The sequence below is a fragment of the Hirundo rustica genome, chromosome 4 (genome assembly GCF_015227805.2).
Source record: "Hirundo rustica isolate bHirRus1 chromosome 4, bHirRus1.pri.v3, whole genome shotgun sequence".
NCBI classification, from domain to species: domain Eukaryota; kingdom Metazoa; phylum Chordata; class Aves; order Passeriformes; family Hirundinidae; genus Hirundo; species Hirundo rustica.
The window spans coordinates 64,730,656-64,746,228 of record NC_053453.1 but is presented as its reverse complement, the minus strand read 5'-3'; the positions used below and the strand labels follow the sequence as shown (position 1 = coordinate 64,746,228).

General features: G+C 40.9%; 1 protein-coding gene across 4 annotated transcripts in view; it reads right to left on the bottom strand.

Moving 5' to 3' along the window:
• AGK (acylglycerol kinase) overlaps positions 1 to 15,573 on the bottom strand; it is a 37,953-nt gene that overhangs the window by 17,777 nt on the left and 4,603 nt on the right. For 3 of the 4 annotated variants that reach the window (XM_040062943.2, XM_040062942.2, XM_040062940.1), the window contains 5 exons: positions 10,292 to 10,331; positions 5,640 to 5,719; positions 4,308 to 4,383; positions 2,865 to 2,957; positions 1,921 to 1,953 (listed from right to left, as the gene is read on the bottom strand). In XM_040062943.2, coding sequence (XP_039918877.1) covers positions 1,921 to 1,953; positions 2,865 to 2,957; positions 4,308 to 4,383; positions 5,640 to 5,689 — 252 coding nt within the window. In that variant the 5' untranslated portion in view covers positions 5,690 to 5,719; positions 10,292 to 10,331. Of the gene's footprint in view, positions 1 to 1,920; positions 1,954 to 2,864; positions 2,958 to 4,307; positions 4,384 to 5,153; positions 5,281 to 5,639; positions 5,720 to 10,291; positions 10,332 to 15,573 lie in introns of those variants that run through there. The other variant, XM_058420400.1, reaches the window with a different exon arrangement.

Below are 15,573 nucleotides of genomic sequence, written 5' to 3'. Positions count from 1 at the left end.
TGGACACATAAGGAGAGTAAATTAACATTTGCATGAAACTTCCTGTGTGGAGATCACAGCTGTGTCTGGCATCACCCCTTTGGCACCGAGCAGCCAGGCACTTCCTCACACGATGACTCAGAACATGGCACCCAAATCTGTGAAAGCACCACTGCCAACTGGGTATAAAGGAGTTCTCTGTAATCATTAAGAGCATTGTTACATGCATTTTGGCAGCCACATCCCAACTAATGCATGGATTCTGTCAGCAATCTGCCATCTTTCTAATACTGATGGTGGCATCACAGGCTCTGAATCCCATTTACCACTGCAGAAATCCCCATCTGACAGAGTAACCTTGCGCAGCAAAGAGATTTTCTCACTTAAGGAAACGAAATTAATTGCCTCTGCCATCCAAATCATAAAGCAGCAGAAGGTCTAATTTTTGGAAGTCACTGACCATGTTATTTTTCTGTACCGCTGTTCTGCAAAAGGGCTTGTTGAAAGAGAAAGTTATTACCCTGTACCTCATCTTAAACCTTGCTTCTTGAAGCGTGTCAGCAAACCAGTGTAAACTACCCCAGACCCCAGAGCACCATGCCCCTCCTGGGCGATGCTGCCAGCAGCACCGGGACACAGCCAACGTGCAGCCACGTGGGAATTCCTGTCTCGCTGCACACCCACCCGCTCCCCCCGTTGTGTCCTAACACTCAAACACCCCATTCTCATTTCCTCAGCACTGCTTTACAGTGTGCAGATGAGAGGCTGTTTGCAGCTCCTGCAGTCAGGCTCTGCTCCCCTGGCTGTTAGGAACTGGGCTTCTGGAATACCCGGCAGAGACTCTTATGCAGGCCACGGCGGTGTGACACCCCCGAGGGAAAAGGGAAGCAGGGCACAGAGAGAGGGAGCTCGAGTGCAGATCTCTACTCCTAGGACAGAGTGACATGAAGGACAAGAATTCCTTGGCCAAAGACATGAAATGACACAGTGGCAATACTACAATGCAGCATTCCACCCATCATTGTGCTGGATGCAGAATTTCCTATACTACTGCAAAATGATCCAAGCTACATGAAGATAAGAAGCCAAAAAAATAAACTAGCTAGAAAAGCCTCTAAAATTTTCTTCCACTATTGTCAGATTATAAAAGTCTCAGGATCCAATTATAATAATATTAGATTTAAAACAATGATGCCTCAGAATTGATATAACTAGCCTTCCTTTAAAAATATTGACTTGGTTGCAGAGTTCCCCTTGTCACATTCAGACAAAGCAAATGCCTAAACAGATACAATTCTAGCTGCCAAGGGTATCATCATAATCTTGTCTGGATCATTTAATTGAATTTTTGCCAGCTCCTGCCAGAAGGTTTTGGGAACAATGATTCCCTCCTTTCTTCAATAACACTGTCCTCCCACTTTAAAAAGAAAAATCTCTCTCATTTTCATTCAGAGTGATCCACCTTGAGAGGTTAAAATTCGCTTCGTACAGCCATCTGCATAGGTAGGTATGCACTGCTTGAAGAAACAGCGAAGCAATCTCAGAGCAGTAGGAGTGTGACCATAACTGAATTGGGTTTCAAGCCTGTACAAATACAAGAAAAACATCTACTTTTGCCCAATGCTTCTGCCAAACAAAGTGGCATGCACAGCCGGTTCATGGGTCTTTGAAAACTGAGCATTTGGCTTCTCCACAATCCCTGCTCTGACGCTGGAAAATTCCCAAAGCCATGGCTTGGGAGTCACTGCACTCCCTCAGAAAGGGAACAAAGAACAACAGGCAGCATTGCAGGACAGTAGCCCAGCTGGACTGTAGCACAGCAAGCTGGATCCAGAGTAGTAAGCAATGTATTTGCTGGAGGCAGCTGAGGCCAAGAGATCACAGTGGATGCACAAGACGCTCCAAGAAATAAACACAGTTTTTAAAATGACACCTCCTCACCTCATCTGCTCTACGGAGAAGTCCAGTTATGACCTGAAAAACATGAGAAATGTTCAGCTCCAAGAATTTAATTTTTCAGTTACAGTAAAAAGCTATGAAATTCTGTACCACATTACTCTTTGAGAAGATTTAAGGAGCAGCAACTCTTTTATGGAAGGTGCTACAGCTGTTTACATGGGAAAGGAGGAATGTTCAGCCTGCAAACACGTTGGAAACAGCAGGTTTATGAGCGCACCTGAGTACATGCTGGCACCACAACCAATGCCAAAATGTAATGTAAATGTTTTAACACTGAATGATGCTCTGCATAATGCAAAACCAGCACCGGTCAGTGCAATTACCAAAAGGCCAGAATGAACATGCAGATATATTCTCATCACTTTCTCTTAAGGTCATTGCATTCATTCAGCCATCTGTAGTTAGTGACTAGGAACTGCTTGAATAAAGTAGTCCTGAAAAAGAGAGTATTCCCTAGTTCTGCTCCCGTCATTAATCATCTTGGCAATACGTGTTTATTAAATATGTTCCATGCTTTGTTAACCTTCTCACATAATTTTTAAATTTTCTGATTCCAACTTAACAAAATATGCATTCCTCTTGGGGAGTATACAGAAAGGAAGGAACTTTGAAAATCAAACCATTACAACTACATCACAGAAAGAAAAAGTTAGAACTGTGTCCCTCCAAAGAGTTTGCTCATTCTAGAATCAAGTTCTGGAAGACAGTTAGGTCACACACTCTTTTTTCCCCACTCCCATCATCTCTTTAATACCAACGAGCAGAGTGTTCTGTCCCCAGAATATTATAATAATTTACTGAAAACACAGATATTAAACTGAACAGATCTCTAGGAACAGTTGTTAGGATGCTGCAACATTGCACAGACTCAATCTTCTTGCCCTCAGCCCGATTATGATTTTCAACAAACCGGGCTCATGCAGTACCTCTTGGACTGTGCCATCTCCTCCTGCAATAATGATCAGATCCGTGTTTTCCATTAATTCCAGAAGCTTTTTTGCTTGCCCCTCATAATCAGTCTGAAGAAACAGAGATCCAAACATGAGGACTCAAATGACTATTTTTAGTGTCTCTCCTTCATAGAAAAAAAGAATCATCTATCCATCAGATTGTTATTTTTATATAGGTACATAGTACTGTATATTATTTACATTTCGAGATTTTTTTTCAACTTATAAAACCAGCTTGCTGCAAATATATTATGTGCAAGTAAACACACACACACAGGTTAAATGAAATATTAGAGCAAATCTTACTCAATAAATCTAGAACACCACAGCAATCATCTTGCTTCCAGGTAATATTACATTGAAACAAATCCAGAAGCCAACCACTTGCAGAAAAACTCCCACTATCATTAACAGCCAAAGTGCTCAAGTGCATCTCCTGAAACACAGCATCAACTACATAAAAGACCACTGCCTGACAGCCACTGACATGGATTTAGCAATAAAGAGTACTGATTTTTTAAACCATCAAAACTGTTTTCTACAAAATTAAACTCTTCTACAGAACCATCTCAGCCTCACTTCCTTGCCCAGCCCTGTTTTGCCAACTTGTCAGGTCTGACACTACCAAGCATCAGTTTTAAGTCTTGCAAAATAATTTCTTCTCTTAGGGTGGGACTAGGTATTTTTAATGATCAGAGAAAAGGATGAATAAGAACAGCATTTTAATACTAAACCTTGTGGAAAAGATTACGAGACAGAAAGATGCATATCAGAGTACTTTGCTCTTAGGACGCACTGACTATTATGCAATTCATAGATCACAGTCTCAAAAAAGCTGCAGACAGATCAGAATCCCTTCACTGTTTCCTTGCTCTTCTCTTTCTAAAGAAAACTTGTTTGTTAATTCACCCCATTTAGAGCTCAGCTTTCTGCTTTCATGGTGGGAATGTTGAATTAGAGACACACAGAAATTACTTCAGTGTAAAGACAAAGAATGATTTTTTTAAAATTAATCTGAACAGTTCAACTGCATGTCAAAATTCCTGACTTTTCACTTGAAGGTTCAAGTTCAGACAGAAATGACAAATTCAATAGCAATGGGCATGCACCACTAGCCAGCACTCAAATATTTAGAGAGTTTTCTCTCAAACATGAATTATAAAAGGATTGCTTTAGACAGACAAACAAGCATATGTACTGCTTTAGCTGAAAATCAAAATCTCACTACACAGTTTGAAAACTAACCGTGAATTAAAAATGTTACATATCGGCTTAACATCTCAGGATTTACTTCTTCCTGTAAGATGTCTACAGGACAGCTGAGAATTCCAAATGCATATAGACTTGAATTTCCATTCTTCAAGAGGAGAAAGAAGAGCAGTCAATATTTCTGTAGTAGCAGAACCTATCAGTTCTTACCTTAACCACAGTTACATCCAAGCCAGATAAGTGCAAAATTGGTGCAGCATTCTTTTCAAAAAGGTTCCCAGCTTTGCTAGAAGTAACAGAGTAAAAATTGTTTAATAAGTCTTATGACAAAAAAAAAAAAAAAAAAAAAAAAAGATACAAATGAATAGCAAGAAGAAATCTACTTAAAACTGAGCCTTCAATCTCCACAATCAGTCACTCTCCTGACAGTCAGGAAAGATGAGATTTCGTGTGGTCCAAACATATTACATTTCTAGTCTCATATCTCAGATGTCAGGGTTTTGTTGCAGTTTTGATAAATGCACAAGATGCTATCTAGCTTTTGCCAAAAATAATTTTAAAAACCCATTAAAATAAATGAAGATCTCCAGAAAGAAATTTATGAGAAAATGAATGACTAACAAAGCAGCAGCCTTTACGACTGCAAAAAAGGCCCATGTAGGCTTTAAGAAATATTTTAAAAATCCCAATTACTTATTACTACATATTATTAAATAAGGTTTGAAACAAAACTCTACCTGATCTTTCTTGTTATAGGACTGATACTTTTATGCCTGTCATTGCATAATAAAATAATTATATCACCAACTAGAAATTGTTTACAAGTAGAAACATGAGACTTGATTAATACTACGCATTTTCCAGACTCATAAAAGCATATGAGTCCAAGCACTTCCATGTCAGCTATAATATTCCCCTCATATTGGCAGTAACAACTCTCTGCCCCTCCACGAAATGCAACTAATTTCAAAGCTTAGCTGATCAGGAGAAACATACACACAACACATCCAAGATTATGGTTTGTCTGCTAATGAGCACGTAAAAAGAGCAGCCGACCTCTTCCAGGAGTCTTGCTCCAAGCCCGTATTTAGCCTCTCCGTTTGTGGGCACATCCCTTTCAAGGGCAGGTTCCCACAGAAGTAAGATCACTTCTTGCCAACTTTAAGTCTTGAAGCAATCAAGGTCATCTCTTATTTCTATAGGTTTTGAGGAAATATATCACATGCAAAAGTTTGGAAGGAATACAAAGGAATTCTACATACGAAGGAATGACAAAGGCCAAAACACAGGATTAAAGAAAAAGAATTATATATATATATATATATATGTTTAGAAAACATTCTTCCACCTCAAGCAACTAATTCTATTTCTCATCCCAATATTTTGGGTGAAAACAAATTTGGCATAGTTACAAAGCACCAGCTTGGCATCAGAGGGAGGCAAAAATGAGCTCAAAAATCTGGCTGGCTTTTATAGCGGATAGCAGAGCAAAAATGCAGAAAGGGTGGCTCAAATGAGAGTGCTGGGAAGGGAGAGTTTTACCCTTTGCAAGCTGCGGGGTTGAGGAAGACTGTTGCTTTCTTCAATGGCATAGTGGCAGGGATCAGCTGGTTGCCAAAAGCCTAAGTAAGAGAAAAAGAGCAGGGCTCAGTTCATCTTTTAAGCACACTGCTAAAACAGTTCAAAATAATGCATCTCTACAAATGCCAATGGGCTTTCAAGCCTCATGACATTCAAATGACTTCCATCTTCAATGGCTATTGTACAGGTCTCTTATTCAAAGACCTGCAGTCTTAGCAGCAGCTCACATCACTGTCATAAGTACTCTTTAGCTCATTTTTACAGTTCCACCACCATTTCGTTTTTGTCAACCTCTGGTTTTCTGCAATGGGCAGAGATCCAGGGAGCTCTCCTTGACTCCAAGGTTACTGGATTTTCTTTCCTTATGCAATTCTCACATACCTGCCTGCCACCTTCTTTCTGCATTCTTTCCAACTTCCGAACTTTAATTCCTCTATCTCTTCTACTCACTTTAGTATCTTCTATGCTTCGGGTTTTGAAGACAGGAAAGATAATTACAAGAGAATCTGCCTTGACCTATAAGCAAGTCCACTGTTTCTTGCACTTTTTAAAATAATCTCTCTCTATAAAAATCATTCAATTCCTCTTCAACTTTTAATCCAATTCTGAAGAGATATCTCAATTTTAAATTCTTTGAGAGTTCCTCCACAAAGCCTCTTGCACTTTGCACCTCTTTCCAAAGCTGTTCAGCACAGGCAAGGAAATGCAGAACTTCTACACACATCACATCTATTCTGTAAGCCTCTGGAAGGTCACTTAAAGGCATTCTCACTAACACACCAAATCAAAGTGGATTTGAACACAAGGAATACAAAGTATTCAGCAATGCCATCCAGAAGCCCCAGAAAGAGTAAGAACCAGAAACTACTGTGCTGAACATGGCCTAGTCAACTGTCCCTAGCTTCCCCTCCAACCCTTTACCTTGAAAGTTAAGCCCCTAGCAGGAATTTTAATATTGAAAGAGGTGATACTGTACACAAAGAACAGTACATTTTAGTGGTTGTTAGCTGTTCAAACATTATTAATTCCACTTAGAAACTTTGCTCAGGAAACCTCAGTATAAAGAAGGGTACAGCTAGCCGTGCTGCTTAAAACATCTGAATTTCTTCTTCAGGAAAAAAAAAGGATGAGAGAAGTTGCTGAGAATAAACAAATCTTCAAAGAAAGTGAAACAAATCAATAGCTCTTAAGCTTTACTCAAAGATAGCTGGAAAAACAGACCAACTTATTATATTGCAATTGTTAGGTGGGAATTGGGGAATAGGGGCCCTTTAGCATGTTACAGCTGTTAGAAGAAACTAATTATTTGCTTAGGGGGCATAATATGATCTATTTGTATGCTCCAAACAATCTAACAAGGCTCTAAACAACCCAAAAAGGCTCATAAAGATTTTATTAGTAATGACATAATTGCTTCTTTATGTAATATACTTAAGACATTTATGTTACATACAGGGGCATTTCTAAAGCAAATGCTAATTTGTAAGACAGGAAATAAAAAAATAATAATGCAATATCTATGAAGTCTTTCAGAGCAGAACATCAGACAACTAATAGTCACAAGATAAAAATGGTTATTAAATATATATATGAAGGTATAATTTAGGTAAGTAAATGCCTTCTTCACTTTCTCGTCAAATGCACACTTCTAGGTATTGTCTTTCTGGACTTCTAAAATGACAATCACTATTTTACAACTATGAAAGACTCTTTTATACAAAACCTTTGTAGTGCTTTATGAATATCAGCAAAGAAACTACATTCTTTTACAGAAAACCATCCTTTGAGTGAATTGAAATTCCTTTGAGTGAACTGTCTGCCAGATAAACAGCATCTCTTTGACGTGTACCTAGAGTTCAGCAACAAGATCAATCTGCAAGACTAATTTGCCAAGGAAGTCCAAGTCAGCTGACACTGACTTATTCCAGAGATAGAGGTGTAAAGTGTTAAAAACATGATTAACAGGTCTTTATTACAGAATCTTTCCAAAATCGTTTGCCACACCAAGGCTGTCATCATAAACTGGTATTTCAATTCAGACACACACAGCAGAACCTCTGCAGGAAACACTGCTGTGGTGGATGTGTTCTCAGGAAGGCAGCTCCCTCATCAATTTGATAATGTAACAGGCTTAAAAACCTCCAATGTAAAAATGGTAAGAACTTCACACACACATTTCCTTCAGACTAAACTTTTTCTTTGGTGAGTTTGCCTCACCGATCTTTTCCAATACTTATATACAGCACTATAAAAGTAAGTAGCATTTTCCAGACAATTTTAGATTGTTGTTATCCTGAAGAACAGACCTGACACTTAATGCCTTAATGCAGTACTGCTGTGTGTTTTCAAGCACTGTTTGGCACTTACACATCAGTGAGAATGGAAATTGCAGCAAGGATTGATTACTAGGCTTTCTGGTTCATTCCCTTCTAATGCAGAAGTCTTCTACAGGACATTTTCCCAGGCTTTAACCACTAAAATTGCAGGATGCTCTACTGACAGTGCTTTTGTATTTTCATTTGTAAGAACAAGCCATAATAGAATAGAATAAGTCACTTAAAAACTGGGTTTAAGAAATTGGAAATTCAGGATTTCCACAACTGAACTATCTGCTGGTAGATGTCTTTTCCTTGGCACTTACACCTTTTTGACAATACACATAAACCACTTCATCAGCCCCTTTTTAAAAAAAAAAAAAAAAGGTTTAATTTGGTCAGCATGTTTCAAATATTGAGGTATTAACAGCTATTTTTTGTGACATGAAAACTTCTATCACTTTGTTATTATTCCGTCAAAATGAATATTGAAAACATGAGACTCTGAAATTACAAGTATGGTTTATGAAAGCAATATTTTCAGGGAAAGATTTTCCTTGTTTTTTTCATGAGCAGTGAGTTCCCTTACATCTATTCTGGCATGAAGATCCATTGCACAAGACAAGCTGCTATGAAAATCTTTCAACAGCAGACAGGCTAAAATTGGTATAATTCTGGTGCACAACACTTCTCTACCAAGAAAAATCATTTTCATCATTCTACTCAGGCCCCAATACTTAGCAATGATGGGAGCAGTGTTACACCCTTCAAAATGTCAAAGATCTGTCATGAAGAAGCGAGTTTAGAATAAATTTTATTTGTGGGAGGTAAGAGCTCTTAAAATCTACAGAAGTGATACCATCCATGGGCAGCAGCACTTACACCTCCAGAAGACTGCTTATTAAGGACAGGATTTCTTTGTGGGAATACTGGAGTATGGGAGTGTCTTGGATTATGTAAACTAAAGACGCATATTCTATTTCATCTGTTGAAAGCTGGTTTTTCTCTTGTAACTCCAGGGGGGAGGGAGGAGGATGCCTTCTGATAATGGCCCAGCCATGAAACCCAGGTGGGGCAGTGTTTCTTATCTCTTTCACCACTCCTCCATCCCCCAGGGGCATATCTTCTGATAACGGGCCATTAGGGCCCACCAATGACATGACACATTCCATCATCCTGCTGAAAGATGCTCCACACAGTGGGGGAGGAGCCAGCTGTTCCCAGCTAGATAAAAACTGGGACTGAAGGACACAAGGGATCCGGTTTTTCCCACTGGATTCCTGGAGGAAGACCGGACCCATCTCGCCACCACTGGATTTTCTACAGGACCATCTCTACTCCACAGAACCACATCTGTTACTCTGGGAGGATTTATATGGACTGCTTCCAACACCCTGACCAACAGTGTGCCAGGTCACATCCCTGCCTCTGTCAGGGTTTTTTTCCAGGATTTTTGTTTGCTTCCTTGCTTGTTTTTTTTTGTATTGCTACATTTGTGTATATATATATATATATTTAATAATCCTAGTAAAGAACTGTTACTCCTATTCCCATATCTTTGCCTGAAAGCCCGTAATTGCAAAATTATAATAGTTTGGAAGGAGGGGGGTTTACATTCTCCATTCCAAGGGAGGCTCTAGCTTTCCTCGGCAGACAACTGCCTTTCAAAACCAAGACAGGGAGTTTGTTGACTGCTGTTTGCCCATACAGGCCACAAACTATTAAATGCAACAGTCAGTACCACGAGAGGGTAACCCTCCCCCCTGAACAGTGGCCTTCTTGTCACTGATCAGCAACCAGGCTGTCCCCATTAAGTTCCCAGTAAATGGGTCCCAAAAGAGCTGGGTCAGCCAGTCATCACAGCTGGCATCCCTGACAAAGTCCCTTAGGGTCAAACAGACAAGGACAAGGTCTCTGCAGCAGAGCCCTGACACGAAGCGGTTTGTGCTGCTTCTGCCCAGACTAGACCCCCCAGCAGGGCTGGGATTTCGCTCTTATCAACAAACCGTCTTCCTACCAGAAGTTCACGGGCACAGAGCAATTGCATGTGCAGCAATGGATGTGTGGGTAGCTCCAGCAGGGACTGAGATCACCCCAAGGATAACGCTGTTCCCCCCTGCAGCAGCAGCCAGGACACGCAAGGGGCAGTACCCCCTGGGCACGAAGGGAAAGAACACAGATGGCACCGTTACAAGGCTTGTCACGTAGGAAAGGCCCGGTGGGAAAATCTCAGGAGCCCTGCACAACCAAGATAAGAGGGAGATTTTAATCTAATTTTATTACTTTAAACAGCATTACCTCGGCTTCCTGGCATGCAGCTCTTCGTAGCAGGTTATCGCTATCAGGTAAGACAGAAAAGAGAGGGGACATTACGTTGTGTAAGTTGAAAACAATTTGCTCATTTTTAAAATGTAGGTACGCACCCCTTTTACACATAGTTTGACAACACCAAAACAGAAAAAAAACCCAAAACATTTTAAGGATAAAACACCCCCTTTTCTGCACATGTGCATATTTTTTTCTGCATGTGCACACAAACATTCTTTATACAGAAAAGCATAAAGCAAAGACGAGGATGCCAGGTGTGCTAAGATTACATAAGCTCTGGCACACTGTGGAGCTGTGATTTATTTGTTAAATTGCTACCTAACTGTACTCCAGAGCTCAGGTGTAGGTTCTTCCAGTGTTCTCACGGCCTGGTGTTTACTGAAGGTACTTACCATTCTGGCAGTGTAGATGGGTTCTAGAGAGGACATAAGTCTTTATGCATTACAACTGAGCTCCCCTCTCCATCAGTTTGCAAGGCAAACACACTTTAATGTAGCACCTCGCACCCACCTAGGTCTGAGCAGGCCCAAAGCAGAACCTCAGAGAGGTGAAAAACACCCATCTCATGAAGTGAAGTGTAAAAACAAAAGAGATGATCAGTGTTAGATATATCACAGATGGTCTCTTCAGAAATACATTCCTGACTTGTCATTGGCAAGCAGGATATATAGACAGCAAGCACTGGAGACACAGCTACTGAGTGAGGAATGAGAGTCTGTTCCTTCCCCAGCCCCAAAAATGCCCTATTTTCCCTTGCAGACGAAATGGCAAGGACTGTTCTGCTGTGCCCAGAGTCTCACCTGTCCTCTAAGTACCAACGCTCTCCATCCTTCAGCTTGTCTTGCCAATACCTGGCAAGACCATATATTTTTGTCTCAAAACATCACATACAAAAAACTCCACTTACAGCCAGCACATCAAAATGAACATTAGATCAACAGAAAGGATTAACGTTTTGTCTCCCAACCAAACAAAAACAGGTGACTGGGAGAACAGCACACTTCTGCCCTAAAGTGTGGCTCATGAGGCCAAACCCTGCCACGGAAATTGCAGAAGAGAAGGCAAGGCAAGGCCAAACCCAAGTGCCATCTATTTGATTCCACTGGTTTACAGTATTTATCTGACACTGGAACTATATAAGCTGCTCTTTTTAGCATCACAAAGAGATGCCGCAATGCCATAAAAGTAGAAGTAGGGTGACTTCAGGTAAGATATAAAATTGGGTTCAGAGAAAATAACTACGGTATAAAAGCCACAGATTTATTCCTGGTAATAATGAAAAGAAAAAGGAAGAATTCAAGCATGGAAAAAGAAAATATGTGAACAATACCTCATCAGGATAACAAGTAATTCAAATGTCTGCAAAAAAACTCCTCAGAGGCATGCTGTCATATTTGGTCCTTAAAACCAAAGAGTGGATAATTTGTATTAAGCACCTGCAATATCACTTAGAGCAGCGACAGCCTTGGGTCTGATTGCAGTAATATCATGGAAACACACTGGTTAAAATAACTCTGCAAAGGTTGGTGTCCCAAGCTTTGCAACAGCAGTGTCACAGCTAACTCCAGCTCAGTCAAGACACTGTGACAGGCTGAATCCACACTCTGCCACTGAGGGCACGAGCACTCACACAGGGACGTTCCCCCCCACCACCCCGTGACTACATGTGGCCAAAGCAAACAGAAAATAATTGCTATTTCAACACATAAAGTTGAAATATGATAGGATATCAAGGAGACCCCACTGTCAAATGATGGCCACACAGTTAATGTCTTTGAGAAGTGCTATCCTAACCTTCTGAACAAATCCCAGCCAAACTCACATTATCTGTTTACTTCACATTGATGCTATTTTGCTCAGAAGTCAAGCTCTGTCACACTGTTGGCCAGTCTGTTTTCCTGGTGCCCCCAGCTTTATGCTACAGTGTTAATTACCTTTAAAACGAAGTCCAGCAACACTTTCCAAATGCAAGCAGAAGACACTGTGCTCTCTTTTTCAACCTCAAAGATCCTCAAAACAACTGTCAAGGATTTACCTCAATGAGTCTTACCCATAAAAATTAAGCTTGACAGTTCAGATGTCAACATTTATGCTGATTTTTTCCTGCACTGAAGTACTTAAAGAGACAGAAGCAGCCTACTTCGACACTTGCCATTTTGGTGTCAAAGGAAAAGTTTAGATTCTGAGAGAAAAATCATTTAGCATTCAGCAATTTCCAGGTGATGTGTCTCACTTCTCCAGCAACACAGCACCCAGAATCACACAGCCATACTCATAGGATTAACACTTAGTTCAACTGGGAGATTTCAAAGTCATCGGAGTTTGTCAAGGATGCCCCAAGTTTGGTTTAAAGATGCCATGTAACAGGAATTTTTTTATTTCCTTAAAATATTATGCCAACACTTAACTAGCTTCAAACTCCAGAAAAAACAGCACAAGTGCACTCGCAGGGATGCCTCTGTAAGAACAGCAGTCCTCCTCCTGCAACATAGCTGTTGCATTTACTCACCTCACATGGCTCACCTAAAGTACCCCAAGTGGGCCTGCAAGTCCTCTGCAGGTCATAACAATCAATAAACAGAGCTAGAAAAACGTGAAAACCAGCTAAAAGGTAAGTTCTTAAAGCCTTCTGCCTCAGCATGTATTCATTCTCAAAATATGACTGCTCAATATCTCCCAGAGAAGATAAGACTTTAATAATAAACGTAAGATATTTTTGATTTCTTTTTTTTTTGTACTTTATTGTCTACTGTTAGGTAGTAACAAAGATTTTTCAACAATGCTCAAACACGAGCAGGTGGAGGCTGAGGGAAATTGCTCCACTGCCTTAAAGAACACACAGAAATTTCTTCTGACTTGCACCATATCCACAGCAAACTAAAAATCAATTTTTACTTTACATTTTCCCTAAGGGCTTATCCACACAATTTAGCCTTAAAGCCAAACAGACAGGCAGTGTTGCATCTGCTGGCCAACTCAGGGCTGTCTTCCTGCTGGGAGAATTAAGCATCACACAGCTTACAGCTGGGCCAACTTGCTTAAGCAGTAAGAAATTGGGAAACGGAGAGGAACAAACAGTGGCAGCAGGGTATGGAAGAAAGAGGCTGTCCTAGGCTGAACCCACACACAGAAAGCCTCAAGGCCTGCAGCCACAGCAGCACAGACTGCAGGGAACAGAGCAGGCTCACACCAATGAATGGAAACAACACAGAAAGGACACAAGAGTGATTGTGCAGAGCTCCCCACGCCCCAGCCATGCCAGCACACAACACTCTGAGAACACAACATCCGTATGACTCGCCTGGACAGGGCTGTTCTGATTTCTCTGCAACACCCCTAGTGCAGAACAGCTGGCCACTGCTCCTGTCCTGAACACTTTCAGCTGGAATAGGGCATTAACACCCTTACACATAAGCACAAGATCCACACAACTCAGCATGGATGCTCCTCAAGATGAGACTGAGTCCTGTGCCCAAGTGTCAGCAGAAGCCAGGGTGGAAAGGACAGTTCCTATGATGAAAGGTCACCCAGGGCAGCAATGAATGCAACAAGCAGAAGACAACAAGTGGAACTGAAGCTGTTTGAGGCTCTCAGCTGCAGCAAGGGTCTGCCTTAGAGCCAGCCAAAGCAACGCTCTTAAAAGTGATCACACAACAAATGTAAAAAGAAGCTCAGGATCTCATTCCAAAATGGGTAATCAGCATTAGATCTAAGACTATTAGATATACACAAATATGAAGAAGCCTAAAAACTTTAAAGTTCAGTGTCTGCACCAAAACAGAGAGTTTTGTGAGGAGAGACTTGACCAAAGCTGTGCACACAGATCCATCCTCAGGAGCTGTATCAGAGCTCCTGAAAAAGATTTTATCTTAGCAGAGAGCTTTTTTGGCTGCTTCTAATACAGAAAGAGCACAGAATCCTCTTTACTGGATATTAGAATTTACTTCCATCTTGGCCTTGGAAGGGCATGAAAGACAAATCTTAGGTTTCATCAGCTTTACGTAAGACGCAGAAATTATACTCTGTTTTTCTGACAAAATTTTGATGAAATAAAGTCAGCTACTCAGGAAGTATATGAAGAAAGGTGACAAAGTGAGTTATCAGCTAGCAAACACACAGAGACTAACATTCAAATTGTAGATAACAGCACCACTTAGGATTACTGGCAGGCAGTCAAAGGCTCAGGTGCTTTGCCAGCATTTTCGACTGAGAATGTCAATACTTTAACATATACAGAGTAAAATTAAGTATGTGATGAGTCCACTACCTCAGTAGAATATCCAGGGTCCCCATCCTGACATGGTGATAATCACTTATGCAGTGACATCACTGTAACAGTCTGGTCAAATCTGACAATCAGTTCAGCCGATGTCCACCACGCTGGAGATTCATTTCTGCTGATTTTACAGAGCTGGTAACTCACTGCACCACCTGGGCATACAAAGAACAGCTGCAGCTCAATTCAGGAAAGGTGACCCAGGACATAAAGTTGAGAGAGGATTCCAAACTTGGTGATATGCTATAGATTAAAACAAGCCTAATATATAAATTCATGCAGCCTAGAGAAAGTAAAGACAATCTCACATGTAGCAACACTGAGTCATCCTCCTACTTCTCAGATAGCACAAGAGTATTTGCTATCCTTAATGCAAAGACAATGCAATTTTTAAAACATATTCTTTCATGACAACAAAAGGAATTTTAAGAATGGCAGTGGGGTTCTAGTTAACAGTAGTTCAGCCAGACATAACTCCTATCATTTGACACATTAAAAACCTTTTCCACCTCCTGACTGACACCCCTGTTGAAGAGGTACCTTCTCTACTATCACATGCTTAGAAGGGCTAAATAACACATGAGGGAGGGGGGAAAAGCACAAGGCTTCCTCCTTTTATTCTTCCTGCTCATCCAAATCTCCTTACTCATAAATCAGTCAGTATTTGAACAAACACCTCCCAAAATGAAAGGCTAATGTAATACACTGATGCAGACACTAAATGCTGCAGGAAGAAACTACCAGGAACTAAGCAGCTCCTCAACCTTCTCAGTTATTGCCATCCACAACCTTTAGACCAACCCAGCCACGATCCATCGCACTCCAGGGCCCCTCTTCCCTTTACACCCTAGGGAGCACAAGGACATCCACAGCACAGTCTTCAGGGTGCGCAAAGGGGACTCTCACAGCCGTTTCCAGGCAGGAAAGAGGCACTGGGAACAAGCCTGGAAAAGGTAATGCTCTTCCTGTCCATACA